The 21,492-nt window shown below is 39.1% G+C and overlaps 2 protein-coding genes across 2 annotated transcripts in view; one reads left to right on the top strand and one right to left on the bottom strand.

Moving 5' to 3' along the window:
- Positions 1 to 558: 558 nt before the first annotated feature.
- Positions 559 to 18,085, bottom strand: LOC103758469 (betaine--homocysteine S-methyltransferase 1). Its single transcript, XM_018070305.1, has 8 exons — positions 17,999 to 18,085; positions 14,071 to 14,203; positions 9,875 to 9,993; positions 7,644 to 7,835; positions 6,908 to 7,055; positions 5,843 to 6,025; positions 1,954 to 2,182; positions 559 to 1,478 (listed from the first exon to the last, which is right to left on the bottom strand). Exons 1-8 carry the CDS (start codon positions 18,035 to 18,037, stop codon positions 1,304 to 1,306), a joined length of 1,218 nt encoding a protein of 405 aa, XP_017925794.1. The 5' UTR covers positions 18,038 to 18,085; the 3' UTR covers positions 559 to 1,303.
- A 741-nt stretch (positions 18,086 to 18,826) lies between these two features.
- DMGDH (dimethylglycine dehydrogenase) overlaps positions 18,827 to 21,492 on the top strand; it is a 39,512-nt gene continuing 36,846 nt past the window's right edge. The window contains exons 1-2 of the mRNA XM_029958972.1: positions 18,827 to 18,834; positions 20,178 to 20,343. Coding sequence (XP_029814832.1) covers positions 18,827 to 18,834; positions 20,178 to 20,343 — 174 coding nt within the window. The remainder of the gene's footprint in view (positions 18,835 to 20,177; positions 20,344 to 21,492) is intronic.

Below are 21,492 nucleotides of genomic sequence, written 5' to 3'. Positions count from 1 at the left end.
ATAATGAAATAAGCTTATACATAAAACATAGTTGAACTAAAGCTTTCAACTCTAACTTTGAGAATGGGATTTTCATGAAGGCCTTAATATAGAATGAGTGAGAATTACATTCTAGAGAGAAATCTAAGTTGTGTGGTATTTCACAAAAATAAACTATGGAAATGTGTCCTTTATGGGTTCCAAGTACAGTGGTACCCTTTCTATGAAAAACCTTCTCAACAAAATCAGTGTACAAATGTTCATGGGTTTTCTTAACTTAAGCAGATTGATATTTCCTAAAAGGGTTTTTCATTTGTTACAGCTAAGATTGTAGAATGAATCAATCAGCCTTTTCTTTTTTTTTTTAAGTAATGGCATGTACTACTACTCATATAAACAGGAGTTATATTTTACAAGCCTTCAGGTTTTTTGCTATTTTGAGATAACCCACATATTTGAAATGAGATTTCCAGAGATCAGATGCGTCATTTGAAAATTAGTTTTTTACTGGAGGTGTGTTGTTCTGTTTCAGCTCTCATGATTTAAGGTATGAAGATAATACAAAACTACTCCATCATATTATTTTTAATTTATTCGACTTTTTTTTTAATTGCAGAGTAATTTCTTAAGACTTTTAGTCTCCAGAAGAGGAAATCTTGTGTACATGGTACCTTGAGACAAAAGCAGTGAGTTATTTACATGTCATTTTCCTTTCCTAAAAGTTCTTTTAACCTTTCTCCCTGCATATAAGAAATTTCTGCAAGATCTCATTCTCCTTATGTTTTGATTGCTATTACAAGATGTATTTTTTATTTTCCTTTTATTCTTTTGAAATCAAAGAAGTGTTACAAATAATCGTGTGTCTGAAGAATTGGCAGCCTGTGTGTCCTTGCAGTAGTCCTCAACAAATCTTGAGGTCTGAGAAAGCTCCTACATAGTCCCGAACTGAAAACAGACTTGGGAGTTGAAGTCTGTTGATACCTTACTTAGAGATGGCTTTTTCCCTTTGCACATGTGAGTTGAGCCAATTACTACTTTCGAGGTATTTATGTGCCTACCCAATTAATGGCACCTAGCTAACCGAAACTCAATTATTATGAGAATCCAAACTTACTTTTGACTATGTATTCTCTAAACTATTTGTCCAGAGAAAGATTTTATTATCAAAGTTTGACATATTTACTCTATAATCATATTCTTTCTGCATTTTGTCTCTTTCATTACATTTTAAGTGATAAATCAGTAGGGTACTTGTCTGATTTTCTTGTGAAACATGAAATGGTCTGTAGATTAATCATTCTAACATTTACACAACTTCAGTGGATTAGATCTTCTGTTTCTGGAAGAGCTCCTTCAGCTGTTGTTCAGTCGTTGCTTCTTTCTGTTGCATCAGCTCCCTGGCTCCTTTGGTCACTCCCCAACCATCTGGCTTTGACATAGAAGGACAATATGGCCTTCCTGAAGCAGGCTTCAGGTTATCCCAGTATTCTTTTCTTGCCCTAAGGAAAGAAAAGGAAATTCAGGGGTTTTTTTTCTCAGCACCTCACAATACTGAAGGAAATGTGGCCTAAATGACCATTGCAAAGGGTCATCTAACTATATTCAAATACAGAGGAATGAAAGCATGCAATAAAATGATACATGCTTAAAAAGTATCTTTAAGGTATTCTTTCCACCCTTGAAAGGAATACTGTAAGCCACTCACCATTAGAAGCTGATCTACAGTACCCTGTCAGTTTTTCATCTTCACTTGCATGAATTATTTCACAAATTACTTTCACAAGAGCTCCTCTAGTGCTCCTTCACCCATTTCCCTGCTCCAAGATCAGCTTTAATTCTTTAAAATTATTAACACATAGAATGTTTACAGTGATATTTAGACCTCCATATGAGTTAAGCCAGTCTGCTGCCTTGAGCAATATAAGCCTTTGCTTATATTGGTGTTGGTGTGCTTTCCGGGTCAGATATACACACCTTGCTCTGACCCAGGGTTTGGTATGCATGCTCAGGTTACTGCCCCAGCTACCATGCTTCTCAGAAGCTTCTGGCAAAAATCCTCTTTCAGGAGCCAGCTCCTCAGCTATTGCTCGGATGTGATATGGCTCAAATCCACAGCAGCCTCCAATGAAACGAATTCCTAAGTCATAGGCCTTTCTTGCATATTTTTGAATGTCCCATCTGGTTACAATTCTTGGCTCCAGACCTGCAAAGACAGTCATATCTTAAGTTTCCACCATGGTCCATTTCAACAGAGTTTTTGTAAGAAATCATGTTGTTGAAACACTTGCACTCTGTTAGCTAAAGTGATTGTAGATGTAGATGTACCTGTTTGAACTGTCTCACCTAGAATTAATGATGCAAACTTTCAGAAGTCTAGCCTTCTGATTGTGCTGTGTTCTGCTGACCTGTGCTTGTTAGGATTTTTGGCCTTGCAAAACAGCACATAGTATCTTCTGAGATTGATCGCATGCTTACCGTTCTGACAGAGTTCTTAGCTGAAGTTTTGGAGTACTTTCAATGTTATGGCTATGTTTCCTAATTAACAAGCAATACCTGGGAAATCTGATTACCACAAACTAATCTGTGAAAGGAGAAGGTATCAGTCTATCTGAATAGGAATAAGCCTGGTCATTATTCCTCAAGAATGCTTATTACATTTTTTTCCATGATCAGCTAACAGCAGCCAATTGTTTCAGCTGGGATCTGTAGCTATTTCTTAGCCCATTCCTTAGTTAGAATCCCAGTCATAAGCATCTTGCTGCCTTAAACCATGTCATTGCTTGTGGAAAGTTCTGTGTGTAGTTAAGTTAGGATGCAATCTTTAGTTTGAACCCTTCTCTCTGTTGCAGGTTGTGGTGAGCAGAGTGACAGGATAACAGAGCTGAGGGGAAGAATGTGGAAGGAGACGAATAGAAAGTGAAAAGATAAAGGAAAAGCACACCTCAAAGGGTAGGAGGCACGAGAGCAGCATAACTGGAAAGAAAAGACCAGGGACTGAAGAAGAAACTTTAAGGAATAAAAATATGGGAATGAAAGAATAAAAATCCTCCCACTCCTTAATGCACATCTGCAGGAGAGGAACCATCGCAGTTATCATGCAAGCCTGTGCACTGTCTGTGCACTTGAACACTCCACTGGGCAAAGAAGCTGTCGGAAGGTAGTAAGGCTCCAGCAATACAGTAGAGAGGTAGGATTCTTCTCCCTATATCCTCTCCCAAAAATGCCTAAAATGCAAGAAGATGATACAAAGCAGATCCATTCTAAGTCCACTGTGTAGTTAAGAAATGGGTTCAGAAATTAAAAAGCAGAAGGAAGAAAATTAAATATTCTTAAACAGAAAATTATTGGTGTTAGAGGGAAAGACTGGACAAAGGAAAAGTAGGTGGTCTTAATATCACAAGGAAAACTTAGGTTAAGCTATCTTAGAAAGCTGTTCAAATAAAAAAAAGCTTGTGTACAATGCTGCAGAGCTGACAAAAAGCATCAGAAGGAAAAATAAATGATTTCCTTGTCTCTCATATATCATGAAAAGACTAGTGCAAAATTTATACAAATGATCAACGGTAAGAATGCATCATTGTGCACTCAATTTATACCGGTATAAGCAACAAAACTCCAGGGGAACAGTATAGAGTGTCTCCCTGTCTCCTCCACCACCCTGTCACAATCCATGTGACCTGATGAGATGCATCTGAGGGTCCCGAGGGAACTGTCAGATGAAGTGGCTAAGCCACTAACTGTCATATGTGAAAACTCATGACAGTCTAGTGAAGTTCCCAGTGACTGGAGTAAGGGAAACATAACCCTCATTTAAAAAAAAGGAAAACCCAGAGAACTACAGATCGGTCAGTCTCACCTCAGTACCCAGCAAGACCATGAATCAAATCCCATGGAAACTATGTTAAGGCACATGAAAAATGAGGATCTGATTGGTGGCTGCCAATGTGGCTTCACTGAGGGCAAATCCTGCCTGACAAATTTGGCCTGCTACGATGGGGTTACAGTGTTGGTGGAGAAGGGAAGAGTGACTGATATCACCTTCCTTGACTTCTGCAAAATATTTGATACTGTCCCACACCAAATGCTTTTCTCTAAAATGAAAAGACACCTTCCCAAAATTGACTAACATTCTGTTTTCCATGTCTGTCAATTCATTTATTTTCTTGGCTTTATTCAGAATTAAATATCTATAACTTAACTTTATGTTAAAATTTATAGTAAAAAGAGATTTAAACTTTCATCAGTTTTTGAGGAAAAGTTTGTAACCTGTTCCTAGATTTGCCCCCTCTATATATCTACTTTTGAGATAATTGGGTGCTTTCACTGCTTTCGCTGGGACATTTCTTTCTAAAATATTGTCCTTATTTAATTGGTGACATTTCAGAGAAATTCTAGTAACACAGAAGGGAAAACACAGGAAAATGGATAAAGTTCTACAGAAAAATAAATACTGCTGGCATCTAGATGCTGGAGTTTGCCAATACAACATGGCTAATGTTTTCCTAGATACTGAGATATTGTTGGCCCGTACAGAGGTTATGTACTCTTCAGATATCTAAATACCTCTTTGTCCATATTGCCTTTCACAAAAAACAGTTAATTTGGTCAGGCTAACAATGATTTACCAAACAGCTTATCTGCTATCAAGTGACTCGTTGCTACTTCTGGGTACTGAAAACATTCACAAAATGAGTATTCACCAATTAGTCACGAAATTTCTGAATGCTGAGATCTCATACAGATTGCTTAAAACATAGAATCCAAGAGTGAATCTTTCAGTTCACTTGATTGCTTACTGCATCTGTTCGATCTTTTTTTGCTTGCAATCAGAGGAGTTATATGAAGGAATGAATAGGATAAATGGTTCCTAACACTTTTAAACATCTCAGAATATTTTCAGAACTCAGACATGTTATTACCATTTAATGAAATGCCTCAAGCTCACTATTCTCTTTCCGTCATTTATGTAAAGAAAGGAATTTAAAGAAAAAACAGTGAACTTCCTAAAAATCACATCCATCTCTTAATTTTTTTCTACAAACTCAAGTTGTGAATGTTTAATACCATACAGTTTGATCTTGAAAAGAAAGGTGTACGTTATCTGAAAGTGAAAGAATTTTTCTAATCAACCTTAAAATGTGTAAACTGATTCTGTCTTTATGTTAAAGGGATCCTTTGCACCGCAGGGGAAAATAAGCCTAAATACACAAGCCTTATATACACAAAAATGGCTGAATCTTTCAGTTTTTGTAGAGTTTCTCCTGAGCATAGTTGTAAAGCCTCCAAACTGCCAATTTGTTAGCAACATTGAAGTCCCCTTTCTAGTTTCTCTCTAGTCTCACTTAAATTACACAGTAACACTCACAAGACTGAACTATTATGCAATAATCATGCGCCTTTATCCAGTTCTGCATATGCATTGTACATTTAAGTCCCTAAACAGGTATACATAGGCCTTGTGGGACAGTAAGTGTTTTTTTGAGTATTTGCTTTTGTTCATTTCTTTGGACTGTTTATAGCTGTTCTGAACATGATTCTATAGCACTGGGAAGAAGTAAGTTTTTAAGTGAGTTTAGATTGTGGTATTTTAACTATTTTCATCGTAATTTCACTTTCAGTCACGTGCTGCGATACTAGTGAAGCATTGTCACTATGTGGATGATCTTTAATCCAATACTATACTGTAATCTGTCTGGAAAATGCCAGAAGGTAACTGGGACTCATCCTATTGTATAGAAGGACACTTTGCAGCTTCAGCTTTACTAAAAGCTGGGAAAAAAAACAAACAAAAGAGGAACATACAATAAAACAAAACCACAAATAACCAAACAAACATACAACAACAAAAATACCCTTGTCTTACCAAAGGGAAATTCTGGGAGATCAATAAAACCCTGCTTTCCACAATCAGGTGTATGGAAAGCAAGTGGTTGGGACATCAGGTGGGCTTTCAGTTTAGCAGCCTGCAAGCCCTCTTTCATCAGTTTCACAGTTTCCAGGCAAGTTTCTGGATCAAAGTGGCAGTTGACTCCAACAATAGAAGCACCTGGGAGGAGGAAAATAACTTCAAGTCACATCTTCACAGAAAGTGGGAAGTGAAAGTTCTGAGCCACAGCAGTCCAGATGCAGTACAGTCCATCTTTACACCAGTGTTATGAAAACAAGGCAGATGTGTTAGAGCTCAGCTCTGCTGAGGTTGATCATTCCATTTGCATCTCAGTTGCACTCCTCTTTATCTTCCTGATGATGAATGACATCTTCCCCCCTTCTACAGCTGCTTTTCTTACCAGTGCCTAATCAGTGAAGTCTGATTATGTACAGCCACACATGCAAATAGTTAGCAGGTTCCTAACACAAGTTCTCCCTTTGGATTTCAACTCTGACTGGAAAGGAAAAGAATAGTTCCAAACAGAACTACTGTACCAATAAACCGCTGTACCATCATTCATCATGCCCCTGATTACTTTCTTCTGCCTTTCCCCTTGTCCTGGGAATGGGCAAAATTATTAATTTTTTTCATCCTCTTAATTCTCTCATCCTGGGTTTGAACTATGCTTCATACATTTCAAAAATACATAAGCAGAAATCAAAGGTGACTTTGGATCCTGCATGTGATTCTAGAATTTGGGGCTGGGTCTGTAATGAAATTTGAGTAGGTTTAGAATTTTTCTGTATTCAGTATCAGCTGTCTGTGGCTATTGCTCCCAGCCATTGCACTCTGATTATCAAGGATTTCATAGCTGCACTTTCATCTGTTTTTACAAGACTGCTTTAGTAAAGTACACATAAAAACTTTACTACAGAATCAAAACTTTTATCAGATATAATTGGGAAGCTACCTACTTCAGGTACACATTCATTTATCTCAATAATTAAGGACATTACTTTGTTCCCTGCTTTTAAAGGGCATATTAAAAGAGATTCTTACCAGCCTTTACCAGCTGGACAGCACATTGTCCAGGGGACACTCCATGCATGTCTCCTTCTGGACCAATGCACATTGTAGCTGCAACTGGCTTTCCAGATTCTTTTAGAACTTCAACTGCCCACACGGCCTCTTCAACATGTTCAAAATACTGAAAGAAATTAAAACTGGACTACTTTAGTTTCTTGGCAATGAAGCATAAATACATTAATCCAGACCCCAAATTCACCAGCAATACGACTTGATTCTTTTCTGATTTATACTAACATAATTCAGTTGAGTTCACTGACCACCCAGCTGAAAAAGGATTTTTAAAAGTCAGTGAGTAAAAGTAAGTTAAACATAATGATAATTTTGTTTCAGAATAAGACTGCCCATACAGGATTTGATTAATCAGGGATTAATCCAAGAACTATTTTAATCTAGAAAAGTCATCTTAGGTTGCTTACCACATATGGGAAGAAATAGGAACTAGTTAAGACCCCATTATTATATCCTCTTTGTACCAGTATAGAATTTCACTTGACTGAGGTAGAAACTTAGGTTTCAAGGTCCTATTCTAGGACACCTGCAGGTGGTGGTGCGCATTTAGAAAAATATCTGATACTACTGGGACAAGAGCACAGCAGAAAATTTTAAAGGAAGAAGCAATATATAGTTGTTCTCCCTAAAGTAAACTAGACATCTTAAAAGTCAACATTGTGCCAGTTGAAGGCAAGTGCTTTTTTTAAAGATTTACCTCTGCAATTAGGAAGTCCACATTCTTCTTCATAAAGACGTCTAGTTGTTTTTGAAAGACTGCTTTAACCTCTGTTTTATTCTTGCAGCTTAAGTATGATGGTGTTTGACTGACCCCTCCAGCCACCAAAGCATCACCTTCATTAGCCACTTCTCTTGCAATGTCACAAGCAGCTTCATTCACTTTCTGGCACTGTGTGAATATAGATTATGTCAATTTTACCTGGTCAGTGATACACATATAATTTCAGAGCAAAAAAAAGGACAAAAAGAGTCAAAAGCCATATCTTTTTCATATTCTTTTATAATTTAAATGGGTTGTTAAATAATATTGATTAGGAAGATAAAATTCTTTAAGAAAAATAACAAACACTAGGAAAAAAATTCTTGCCACTTCTAAGTTATCGTGTTATCAAATACTACAAAAAACACATTACCTTTAATACATTTTGCACAAATATTCTGTAAAAAGTGAGAATTTGGTGTGAAATGGAATTTTCTTTGCCTCTCAGAAAATGAGTTAGCTACCTTTAAGTGTGTGCTTTTATTCTGACATTTGTGGATGGAAAACAAAATATATGGTAATTTCAATTGATTTTTTTAAAATGTATTTTTGTGTTTTGATAATTTAAAAAAAATCAGATATAGTATTCATACAGAATTATTTAAGGCATTTTTTAAAAAGATATTATTAATTATTTGATGTTAAAGTTACCAATTTAAGAATAATAGAGGGAAACTTATCAGTATTTGTGATTAATTAATCACTTAAGCTGAAAGACAGATTCCCTCTATAGGTAAATTAGGATGACCAGAACAGCTTTGGAAAAAGAGGTTAAGCGGGGGAAAAAGAATTGGAGAAAATCTATCCCATTGTTTGGGATAGATAGCAAGTACTGATTATAGCAGGTTTCTCTGCAGTCCATGGACTACTTAGAATCTACACAGTCTTCTTTCAGCTCAAGTTTTCCATGGCTGTCTTAAAAGATGTAGCTGATTTTTAGGTCTATTGCTGCCAGATTGTCTTCCCTTGTGCTCAGGAACATGTTCAGGAACTCGGGGTGGTGGAGCCATAAACCACTTAAATCCTGAAAGAACCCGCTCCTTGAACTGGCAGGAAATCAATTTTGAGAGGTTTGCTGCAATGGATTCCCAATACCAGGTGCTCTCCAGCCCTTACAATTTTGCATGGCAGCAAGAATTGCAGCATGGCTTGTTCCAGAGGTACTGTGTTTCTGGACTACCACTTCAGATATTTCAATGTTGCATCTATTGAATGTAAAGATACAGCATTTCAGATAAATTTGGTCATGATGTTTTGTTATGACCTCAGTTAAACCTGAAGTGTTTCCCTAGTGTCGAGATTGTGCTAATTTCTGACTGAGGCTATCAAGATATAAAGATATTCCTTCTTCCCTGTGTCCTGGGGAATTTTCTCTGTTTTGTAGAAGTTAAAATGTACAACAGGACCAAAGGGAAAGGATCAGAGAAACCCCTCGGTGGCAGCTATTCTACTCTCAAAGGAGCTATCTAGAAATGCTTGTGCCAGAAATCTCACTGGACCTTGGGCCTGCATCTAGTGAATACACCCAACGTCCTACAGCTCCTTTTTGCAGGAGGTAAGAAAACACCAGCATGGTAGTTCTGCTGATGTAACAGATTATCCTTACATGGGACAAGAGGAATATTGACCACAGTGTATAGCTTGGATTTTTTTAGTTGTTACTTTATTGAAGATAAAAACCATTTTGTTCTAATTAGCCACTCATTATTTGCTAGGATTCTTCACCATTTTTGGAGCTGATTATTTATTTCTCTGGATGTTAAAGCATTTCTTTTTTTTTTCCCCCACTAGTTTTGCCTTGTGTGCATTTAGTCCTCCCTATAGTCTTTGCATCAAAACTCCAGTAAACCAATCTCCTCAGATGGGAAAAAACACAATGTGGGCATTCTCTTTACTCTCTTCATCCTTGACCTATTTTATTTGGGGGGGGGGTAGTTTATTTTGGGTTTTGTTTGTTTTTTGCTAGGCTGGTGAGGTTTTTGTTGGTGTGTTTTGTGAGGGGTTTTTTTTGGTTGGTTGGTTTTGTTGTTGTGTTTGGGATTTTTTTGTCCTTGTCTTTCTTGCTAAAATTGTTATGACAAACTGTGAAAGTACTTGATAATCTCTCTACTAAACCTTTTGAAATTAATCAATTCATTTCATATCACCATCAAAACTGTTTTACTCACAGTTATTTTCTCAGCAACATAATTGCCCCTGTTCTCTAGTTTGTCCTCACTGGCATAAAAGGTGAATGTCTGCAGAACATTGGATCCAGCTCTGAGGAATTCCCGGTGAAGCTGACGAACTGCAAAACAAGAGTCAAAGAAGAGATGTCTGGTACACTTATTACTGTGTTACCCCAAAATCAAATGTTTATTGTTGTAATGTTACTGTAAAATAAGTGATACTGTGTTTACTAGAAGAGCCATTATGAGAACGCAGAAGCAGTAGCCCAGTTTGCGTAGAACTTCTTTCTACTCACTCTCAGAACGTTAGATAGAAAACTTTCTCCTTAATTTTTCTTTGCTAAGAATGACTGAAGATTTCTATTTAATTAGCAGATTCAGCTTTGCCTGCCACCTTGCCTATCTCTTCTACTTTGTGCAGTCCTTCAGACTTCCCAATTATAAAGATGCACAGTGATTTAGGAAGGGAAAGCAGACATACAACAGAAGAACATGAAAGCAACAAGGAATACCAGACAAAACGGTCATCAAATGAAACAGCTGCATTGTCTTAGCTTCTAGACTATGAAGAAGGAAACAGAAGAAACTATTAGGGCAACAAATTAAGGGACAAGAGGATATTTATATAGAAGAATACGGTGTTTTATTACTTCCCTTATTTTGTATTTTTGAGTTTTCTCCCTTGACAAAACTCTAAAAGAGTCTAGTCAGCCAAAACCAAAGCTCTGCTTTGCTAAATACACCCTTAATTAAAAGATACTTCCTTGCTCCAGAAAAGTGACTCACAACACAAAGTTAATTCTTCTCATATGTCTGCAGATGATCATTTTACTATGGAGACAACATCTTCTTTAAAGGAAAGGTTGCCATTACTTTTAATGGACAAATTTCCTACATTAGGACTTCTGGAGTAGGCTCTGCAATGATAGTTTGTGCCTTCCTGGCTGTAAGCAGTACACTGTGATTGCCACAGCAGGAGCAGAACTGGAACTGTCAATTGATTTTATATGTATATCCACAGAATAAGAATTATAATAATGTCTAGAACACCACTGATCACATAAAACAGAGGTAAATGCTTGACAACTTATACCAAATATATGAATAATTTATTCCCTAGATACTGTACACAAGATACTTACTTTCTACATACACAAGGAAACTGCAGTTTCTGTGGCAGATGTTTAGTAAAGGTTTCCCAAAGACCTGATTTATCATAGCTCATTGTCTATGGACAGTCTGAGTCATTAAGAAAATGCGCGAATTTGTCATGAGTATAAAATTACTCCCTTCTGCTGCAACAAACATCATTTTCCACACCAGAAAAGCTCAAATCAGCAGTTTGAGTTGCAAGAATCAACTTGCATACATGCAGGCATGTTTGCTTTCACTGAAGGATCAATGAAAGTGTAGTGTCCTTGCTTTTTGCTAGTAGTACAGTATTTAATTTCTAATTACAGCCTTGTAAGTACCCCACTGTGATTTAACACAGTGCTCCTTTTCTCAGCAGTCACAAAGATCTTTTCAGGAACATAGGTTACAGTAGAGCTACATTTCAAAAAGTCCCTGAGAGTTGGTTAGAGCCTGGTGCTAGTAATGCCAAGGTTGTGGTTTCAATCCCTGTGGGGGCCATTCATTTAAGGGTTGGACTTGATGATCTTTGTGGGCCCCCTCCAAGTCAGAATATTCTGTGATACTGTGAAAAGCCCCTGGAATCTGCATGAACTGGTGGGATCAAATTTCATTCTTACACTTTAACAAAGAGACAAAGATTCATAATTCAGGGAGTATTCTTTTCCCTACACCATTACAATAGGCTACTGATCCCAAATATAAGGGCTGTCTCTGTATGTTTCTAGTGCTCTGTAATTTCTGTTTCTATTCCCCTCAGTGAGAAAGCATTGATGAAAAACAGTCAGGAAATGGGGAAAGGAAAAAAAAATCTACAAATATTTTCATAAATTGTCTATGATATTCAATAGTAGACCAGATTTGTTTACCCCCATGGTTGGTGGTCTTTAAATATGGTTCTAGCATTCCTAGAAGATTGCCTGGTATTTGTGTGAATAAGGATGGTGACATAAGTATGCAAATGAAACACAATCTAACACATGGGATTAAGGAACTTCATACCCCAAAATATCAGATATGTGAACAGGAGGCTCTTGAATGGGTCTACATTTTCAGGGAAAAAATGAGCCTGAATCTTATTTAACCCCAGGCAGATAGTTTTTTACCAGGGGAATGAATGCACTGTTGTTGGTATCAAACCCACAGCATGATGCACTATCAAAACCACAAACCACTCGGTAATTTACTTGTGTGACTTCCAGCATGCTAGTGAAACTGTGTTTCCCTCCAGCATTTGAGAAATGGGGCTAATAGCCACATATGAGACTAAACCATTGTTAATAATCTGATGCATTTTAGAAGTCAGGTGTATAACATATAACACTAAGTTTTAATTTCATTCTGCCGTGAGTTGGATATTCCATAAAAGACAGATATAGGCTAACAAGAGATAGGGGCAATAAGCACTACCTGATCTGTCTCAGAAGAAATATTTAGATCTCATTTCTAAACTTGTCAGTTTGGTGAAACTCCTCTCCAGTAGTACAGATAATGGCCTTAAACTCACTTTTTTTAAATTTGGTTTGTTTTTTTTTAATCCCCTGTTGCATTCTCAGAACCTCCCACCTTTTCCTTCTTTCCTTATAAAAACAAGAAGCTCTGGTAGTTTGTACGGTTTTTACATCCACTGGCTCAGCCAGTTGCTCCTTGTGTTCTTTACACCTGCTTTCAAAGTAACATGACCCTTGGGCATGCAGAAGCAAAAAAGCAATAATGGAGAGAAGGCAGCCCCCCGCCCTGCACAAAAATCAGTGAATACATTTCCACTGAAGAGTGTATTTATAAATAGCCTGTAAGAGACATGTGGAGAGGGTCAAGGGCTTTTGAGGTGCAAAATAACAAGCAAAGGGGAAATAAAGAGCATGGGATAAGTGCTATGAGTTGTAAGTTGGAACGTGCAGAGGCAGACAAAGGTAGAGGTGGAAACAAACAGAAAGAGAGATAATGGAATTCTCTTTGGGATGAGCAAAGAGAGTCAGCAAATTAGGTCATCAATCCTTAAACCTTTACTGGAGCTCTGCACTATCTAAAGCTGTCCATAACCCTAAATTAGGCATGCTACACATAAGTGACACTTGAAGCCTCAGAGGAATTAGATTGAATGAATAGGTAAGGTGTACAAAGCAATGCAACAGGGAGAGCTAAGAATCTCTCCTTCCCCTCTCTTCCTTCTTCCCATGTGTAGAAGGAAAAGACTAATTTGGAAGGGCAAACACAGAGCAAAGAAAATTTTTTCCCCCCAGGATATTCTGAATTGGCTTGTGGGATTAACTGCACATCATATTATTAGTGCAAATGCTTTCCTGTAATGAAGCATACATAAATAGTTAATAGCATCTGCTTCTGCACTATTTATGCTAAACACTATAATCTTTATGCTGGAAGGCGTGGAATAGTTGTTCATTTTTTTCTCCATCCACTTTAAGAGTGTTACTCCATTATCTGTTTATTGCAATTTTTAGGTTCTTTTGAGGTCTATCATTCCCCATTTCATAGTGGAGCCAGAAACATTAAATACTCCCATTACGATGTTTATTAAAAACTGTTATTTCTCTGAAAGAATAAAAAAACTATTTTAGTTTATAAATATGTAAGAGTCCTAGAATGACTAAAACAAAACAAAACAGATGGTTAACTGCAGAATTCTTTTTCCTGAGATGTTATAAATCATAAGCTTTAAATGATTAGCTCTAGGACAGACTGGACAAATTCATGACTGAGAAATCACCTAATGTTATTAAACACAAATGTAACCACATCTGCAATAAAAAGTCCCTGAGATGCAAATTATTGAAGACTGGGAGAGCATTTTGAAGATGTATCACTACATGTTTGCACTATTCATATAAGAATATGAATATAAACCCCAGTCAACTGCTTTTGGCTAGTGTTAGAGCAAGTAAAAGGGCTAAGATGGGCAGTTCCTATGCTGTTCTTAACAATGTCATTACACAGTGTCAGGGAACACTCCTATTTGAAAACCTACTATGAGTTCCTGTATAGTTATTATTGAGCCAACCATGTTTACATTCACTACAGGGATACTATTTCCTAGTAAAACTGACCTGCTTCTGGGTGTTCTACAGTTGCTTCAGGAGTCCAAGGCCCAGCTTTTACATATCCCCTCTTTTCAAGAGCAAAGACAAATCCTCCATCTCCAATCACAATTTCTCCAGCATCCAAGCGCTCTAGAATACCCTGAAGAAAGCAGGAGGAAATATTAACAATTACTGTGCTTCAGTTTTGTGGCCTTCCTTTGTCTTTGTTGCCATTTTCTGTATTTGCAAAGCAGACATAAATACCTGCAGGCTACCAGAAATACTTCTGCTGTAATAGTAAAAAGTAATAAATTTCCTTTTGAAATTATCTTTAAAGAATGGTATATGTGCTCTTTTGCAGCATAAGGCTTTAATATGTACACATTTATTATGTCTTTTCATTAGTGAGTTGTACCGTATTTCAGAGATACAGTCCCCAGAACTGGAAGTCAATGGTCCAATTTCATTCCCATGAAAGTAAAACAGCATCTCAAATTCTTCTGTAAAATATATGCAAAACTTCTTAAAATGAAACACTAGTATCACTAATCTCTTTATTAGCCCATTTGTCTTTTAGCTACAAATGCCACCTTCATAGAGCCTTACCACAAATAACTTGTGACACCAGATGGCACAACAGGCATCACAGAAAAGTAATCATGTAACATTTTCCTACCAAACAAGACACATCTCAAAAGCTGGCCTGCAGTTTCTGACAGTCTTTTTAAGGCCTGGGTTTGCTTATCCAGATTTACAAAGTTAAAGAAAATCCTGTTTTGTTTTTCACAGCCCTGAAATGTTTTAAGATGCCAAATTAAAAACCTTACAGCATCCTGTGATTACTCTTGCTTCTGCCTTCAATTCCATGCTAGTGCAAGGAAAGAGGCAATTTTTTTTTTTTTGTAAAATTGAAAAACATGAGAACATATATTAGTTTCACCTGAAATATATTACTTTTTTTATTCCTTTCATTGCTTCATTGGCTTGTTCAAAATTTCTAAAAAGTACATTGCTGTCAGAATAGGGTTTATTTCTGCTATCAGATTGCAACCATAGTTCTATTTATTTAAAGAAGTGGATGAATGATTGAAGACTACATACACAAGGTAGTGAGTATAAGTAAAGAATTTATCAAAGGTAAGACTGCAATTTCTCTGCATAGTGTTCTTGATGGTACACTGGCCTTTCAATGGATGAACTTTGAGGGAGTAGGAAAAATAAAAGCCTCATGGACGTAGAGTTGAGTGTGATTTTCATGCTGAGTGGAAGGCTTTTTTAACAATCAGCCTTCAACCTTTAGTAGATTTTCTTTTTTGATACTTTGTCCTTCATTAATATAATTATCTTATTATACCATACCTCCAGCAAGGACAAACATTTATGACATCTCAGCCCTGCCCTTTAGGCAGGGTGTGAGTATGCCTTTGCAAGCAGAAGGAACAGTATGCCAGTGTGCCAGTTTCAGTACCAAGCACAGCAGTGTAAGGCTCTTTGGAGCCTACCAAGCCTCAGAGGGTCACCAGTTTTGGCTGAGGCACTGACATTGCAGCAAGATGGCAGGACTTCTCTGTGTAGTGCTGCTGTGCAGAGATTGACCAAGTGTTGGCTTGCAAACCTCTGCATCAGATTCCATTGCACACTGTGGACTTGCCAAAATATTGACCTGATTAAAGCTTTATTATGAAGTGTGCAAGTTTTTATCTTTATTTCAGCAGAAACAGGCAAAAGAATTTTAATGTAAGTGGCAGGAGGCTTTGTAAAGATTGTGCTTGCAATAAACTAACTTGCAGTTGTAACCAAATGCCTCAAATGGGGTGAGAGAAAGGTACCCAAGTGATCACTGTTTGAGCCCTGCTTCCCCTGCCTGCCAAAGTATCTTTTGTAGATGGAGTTTGCTTCAGAAATTTAATATCCAGAGAACAGGTATGCAGAAAAAAAAACATACAAGCAGCCTCAGTTGTTGCTTGTTAACTGAACATCAAGTAATAGACACATATTGATACCACATATAGGTATTATATTTATTATTATATTATATATGTACTTAAATGCAGTTCACCAGATTTTTTTAACAAGTCACGGGATTTAACAACAGTTTTTCTTCACAGTCCTAGTTTTTTTAAACTGCATTTTAAAATAATCTTCACTTTTGACACACAGAAGCAACATAAGCCATGTTTGAATAGACCATGGCATCTTAATATATTGTGATACATGAAACCTAGCATCAGAGCAGCAGAGATAAATTCAAAGCACAAAATACCTAATAAAAACTTACTTTGTCAGTTCATATTGGATTAAAACTTTTTGCAAAGTTTATTATGGGTCTGACATCTTCTCTTCACACCATTTTTGCTTTATATACTGTGTAAAATACCATTGGTTCAATGAGCGTATAGCTAGCTGAATTTCAGGGTCAATATTGTTTTGTTCTGCCCCAGAGACTTACGGTTGTGTGCTCATGTCTGATCCAGATCAAAACCATACTGACAGGTGATCCGGTACTACACAAATCTGGTATTAAATTACAAGAAACAGCACTTGTAAAAAGCTAATCAAGGTTTTTTTGAGCCATCTTTTCACTGTTTCACTTTGCTCCTACGAATGAAGTTGCAGCACATGGTCCATCTATTCACGGAAAGAGTGAATATGAAGATATTCCCTCAACCACCTTTAGGAATGTAACTGAACTGTGTAAGTGAAGAACCTGCTTGGTCTATCTATAACCTACCTTTTCCTTGGTGGAGAGAAAAAGAATCTCAAAACAACTATTCAGATCTTAAGTAAGCCCTCTAGAGAAGTCCATTGCCTGTAGGGGGAACTTACGAAAGTTTCCTTCTGCTAGGTGTTGAAGTTAGGTGGTAAGAGTATATGCCAAAATATAAAAAGCAGAAAAAATACCCCCCAACCTTGCTCCTTTGCAACTGATCTACCTGAAAGACCTAGAGCTCATAGACTTCTTCCTGTATCTTTCTGTTCTCTTACTCTGGACTTACACGCTACACATAAAAATGCGCAAAACCAGTTCTGAGTAAGGTGTGCCCTACTAATGGCAATTGTGTCCTTCCAAATAAAAGATGGATACATGATTCTGCTGACCTTCCCAAGCAGGAGTGCAGGGTAGCAGTATGGGTAAATGTCAGAGAGTTTGATTTAGAAGCTCATGGCTTTGCCTTAATGGCCTGAATGGCTGATGCCTGGATAACTTTTTATACTGGCTTCTTTCTTCAGTTAATGAGGGAGCAAAGGGCATAGATACATAGGAATTTGGGTGGATATTACAAATACTGTTGGTATCCAGTCATATTAATCAAGAGAAGAGCAATTTGGGGCTTTTAAATAGAGCAGGCAGGATGCTGAAGACAGAAATCAAATTCAATGACAATTTATCCTTACAATTTTCATAATTTTAATTTGCAGTGTGTTGTGAGTCCTGCTTAATTTGCATATCAAATACTATTAGGTAAAATGGTCTCGAACTCTGTTGCTCCAGTCTATGTGTTCAGAGCAACAAAAACTCTGTGAGCTGTTACAGAGTTAATTCAATCTAATTTATCTCATAATGACGTCCAAATGTCTTTGACGGCTCCATGCTGAACACTTAGAATAATTATCATGGCTTTATTTTAGGTTCTCGCAAGATCACCTTACCTGCAGAGATACCGAGTACCTTACTGGTAGGTAACCGGTGCAGTTCGCGGGTCATGGCGCTCTAGCAGCAGCTCCCCTCGGGAGCCTACGGGCAGGACCCCCCGGAGGCTAGAGGGGCGGCCGGGAGCTCTGCCCTGAGCTGTCGCCAGACTCGCGGTGCGGGGCTGCCCTCCCGCACCGCCCGGCCGCCGGGGCAGCGTCCGCCCCGCGGCGGGCGCCGGAGGGGAGTGCGGCGGGGATATCACTCCCGTGCCCATGGGGAGCAGCGCCCGGGGCTGGGTGGGGAGAGAGGCAGGAGAATTACCCTTTTGCCCTGTTTCGCGGTCTTCCCGATCGGCAGCATCTTCCTCGTCCAGGGACGCCGGCTACCCGCGAACCCCCGACGGCTCGGCGCGAAGATCAGCCCGACGAGTCCTCGGCACGCTTTTATAGCCGGTGAGGGTGGCTGGGCGTGGGGGCAGAGCTGCAGGCGACACCCCGTGCCGGTCCGCCCCTGACCCCGCCGGCGCCCTGACGCCGGGGGCTGTCCCGCTCCTCCCGCTGCCGCCCCCCCCCGGCTCGAGTTCGAGAGGCGCCCGTTGCCCCCCTCGGGCTGCCCCTGCGGCCAAGGGAGTCCGGCACCCTCCTTCCGGGAGGCGCTGGGCTCGGCGGACAGGGCGGGACGGACGGGTCGCCGCGGGAGCCGGTGCGGGCAGCGCTCCCCGTCACTGGCTGGTGTGTCGGTGGTGAGCGCCGGTAGCTGCGGGGAGGCTTCTGCGACGATTGCTGCAGCCCCCTCGCCGGCCAGCCCCCTCGGCGCGGGCGGCCCTGAGGCCCCTCGCCCACCGGGGTGGTGAGTGCGGGCGGCGGGGCGGCGGAGGGCGGGCGCGGCCGCACAGTCCGCGCGTGGTTCCGCGCCGCCCGAAGCCGCGGCTCCCGGTGATGCTGCTGTCGGGGATGCGCAGGGAAGGCGGTGAGAGGGGCGGGCTCCTGCCGCCGGCCTGCGATGCTCTACCAGCGGCCGGACGGATCACCTGAGGGCAGGGAGTGCATCTCCCAGCGCCTCGCGTTGCTGCGGCAAAGCCGGAACCATCCGGGGTGCGTTGCTGACTTGGTGTAAGAGATCCCTCCTGGTGTCCTCTGGGCCATACCGATGAGCAAGTACTGACCGGTTTTAACTGGCACGATCAAACATCTGGGTGAAGGTGTACTTCACCGGGAAGGTCCACCCCGGATCTTTGCGGGGCTCCTGGGGAAAGGTTTGAAAAAACCTGAAAGTCAGGTGAGAAAATCTCAAATCCACAGCATAAAAGAAGCATGAGAAAAGCCTCTGTGGTTGACCTTGATTAACACGTGCCTCAAAATTCAGTAGAGGAGTGGTGTAAGTGTCTCACATTTGGCTGTTAAACAGCTTACTGTTAACTTGCAAAAATTAATATGTAATCGCAAAAAAGAACACATGCAAATGTGTGGTGCACCAAATACACAAACCTGTGGTGTTCTGTCCTCCCATTTATTCGTTACTACCTAGAGAGTAAGCATGGTGCACATTCCTCCTGCAATTGCAGTTAAAATGTCATAAGATCTCTCTTCATAATACATAAAACTAGTAGCTTTGTTTTCTGACTGGAAGACTAGTTATACATTAGAAAGTCTGTTGCCAGAGAAGTTGCAAGTATACAAGGAGAGATAAAATTGAGTATTGATTAACTGTCCTGAAGGGAGAGATACTGTGGTTTACGTAGTGTGTACTGCTACTGTACTAATATGTCCTACCTTGTCTCACACCAAAAGAAATACTTTTTTAAAAACCGTTATAAATTTCCACATGTAGCTTACTGCTTGGCTGTCTGTGGATGAGGTAGTAGAGAGGAGGATCAGATGACTTAGAGAAGAATGGGACTGCCTATGGTAGCAGTTCTGGTTTATGCTGGCCTAAAGTAGTTGTGAAAATACAGTGTGGTGGGGTAGCAGGTGTGAGCAATTGACAAAAACCTGTTTCTATAATGTTTTGTCTTCAGAAAACAAGAACATGGCAGAATATAAAATAAAAACCAAGTTTCATTGTTCATGAACACATACACTGTCATAGTCTACTGACACTGGCTTTAGAAATTTATTAAGGAGCCTTATTAAGGAGACATTTTTTAAAGACTTTGTGTTGCACATTCTATAGCACTTTCGAAAAGTCAGGTTTTGACACTGTCATTTGGGGGGCCAGTTTGTTATTGAAAAATAAGATCTACATATAAAGTTATATTGGGTAATAACACAAGTTTTAAAGTTGCAAGTGGAAGCAAGCTTGCTTTGGTTTTTTTTGTATTGCTACTGTTTACATATATGACCCTCCGAGAGCATTTACTTTAAAAGAAGATACAGGTGAACATGTTGGGGTTTAAGTTAGGTGTGTAAATTGCCAAGCAGACACCAAGTTTTATTATCATTGAAACAGTAAACAAAAGAGATGGAAAATTGCCTTTTTGTAATTTTTTCTTTTTTTTTAGGAAAAAAACCTCATCTCCTTCCTTGGGGAAAGACAGAGCAGACACAGTGATCATTGGAGGTGGTTGTGTTGGTGTGAGTCTAGCCTATCACTTGGCTAAAGCTGGCTTGAAGGATGTTGTTCTGCTAGAAAAATCTGAGCTCACTGCAGGATCTACCTGGCATGCAGTAAGAAATATTTTGTCAATGTCTCAAATTAACAGCAGTTTGTGTATATAATGGTGTGGAAGTTTCATTACCTTTTTATTTCCTGGCTTTCTTTCCTGCCACTGCTGAAATTATATAAAGTCTTGGGGGAGCAAATATAACAACTGTACACTCTGGGGGTTTTTTAAGCCTGAAAGTTTGTCTGCATTTTAAGGAAAAGAACTAAAAAGACATACATGTAATAATATTAGAGTGGGGACACCTCCTATAGTAATGCTAATCATGTGGACATACTGGTGCACAACATACATGTATGTAATTCCATATTTTCTACATTAATGTCTGGAGCAGGTAATGTAACAAAATGAAATAAAGCTTGCCACAATAATACAATAATAGATCCTTTTTCCATTAATTTCCAGTTATTCTTATCTGAAATTGGGAGGTTGTTATCCCTGTGTGTAGACCCTGAGATTAGCCCAGTTGGTTAGAGCACGGTGCTAATAATGCCAAGGTTGCAGATTTAATCCCAGTATGGGCTATTTACTTCAGAGTTCGACTTGATCCTTGTTCTTTCTTTCCTACTCGGAATATTCTGTGATTCAGTATAAAAGAGGAGAAAACCCAACAGTTTAATGTCTCTAGAACTACTCTGTTAGTACTATAGAACATTTATGCATACTTTATCTGAGTGCCTTTCAGGAACAAATTAAGGAGAATGTATCAGATGTATTGTATTTTATTCTTGTACTTCTCCCAGGGGAGGAAGTCTGAAGTCTAGAATGCTTCATCTTGTTGTAGATAATTTGTGTGTTTGGGCTCTTATTAAAGAACAACAGTAGAAAATGAAATTTTAAAAAGTCACTGTCTGCAATATATAAGTAGTATATTTCATTTCACGTGCTTTTCAACAAACAAAGCAAAAGAAAACACATTGTATGTAGTTAGGAGAAACAAAATTCAATAACTTTGTGTATTTTAGACAGCTATACCGTAGTTCAGCAAACAGAGCAACACCATGCATAGTGTCAGATCATGCATCTTGTGTATTGAATCATAACTATGAAACACTCAAAGAGTACTTTGACTTAAGTACAGGAGTGAGGCACTGACTGCTCATGGCATTGCAAATCTGCAGATGTATCAACCTTGAAAGGCTGTTGAGATTGG

The sequence above is a fragment of the Manacus vitellinus genome, unplaced genomic scaffold (assembly GCF_001715985.3).
Source record: "Manacus vitellinus isolate BGI_N305 unplaced genomic scaffold, ASM171598v3 scaffold_18_pilon, whole genome shotgun sequence".
In the NCBI taxonomy this organism is placed as follows: Eukaryota; Metazoa; Chordata; class Aves; order Passeriformes; family Pipridae; genus Manacus; species Manacus vitellinus.
The sequence above is the reverse complement of the archived record's forward strand: the minus strand, read 5'-3'. Positions and strand labels throughout refer to the sequence as shown.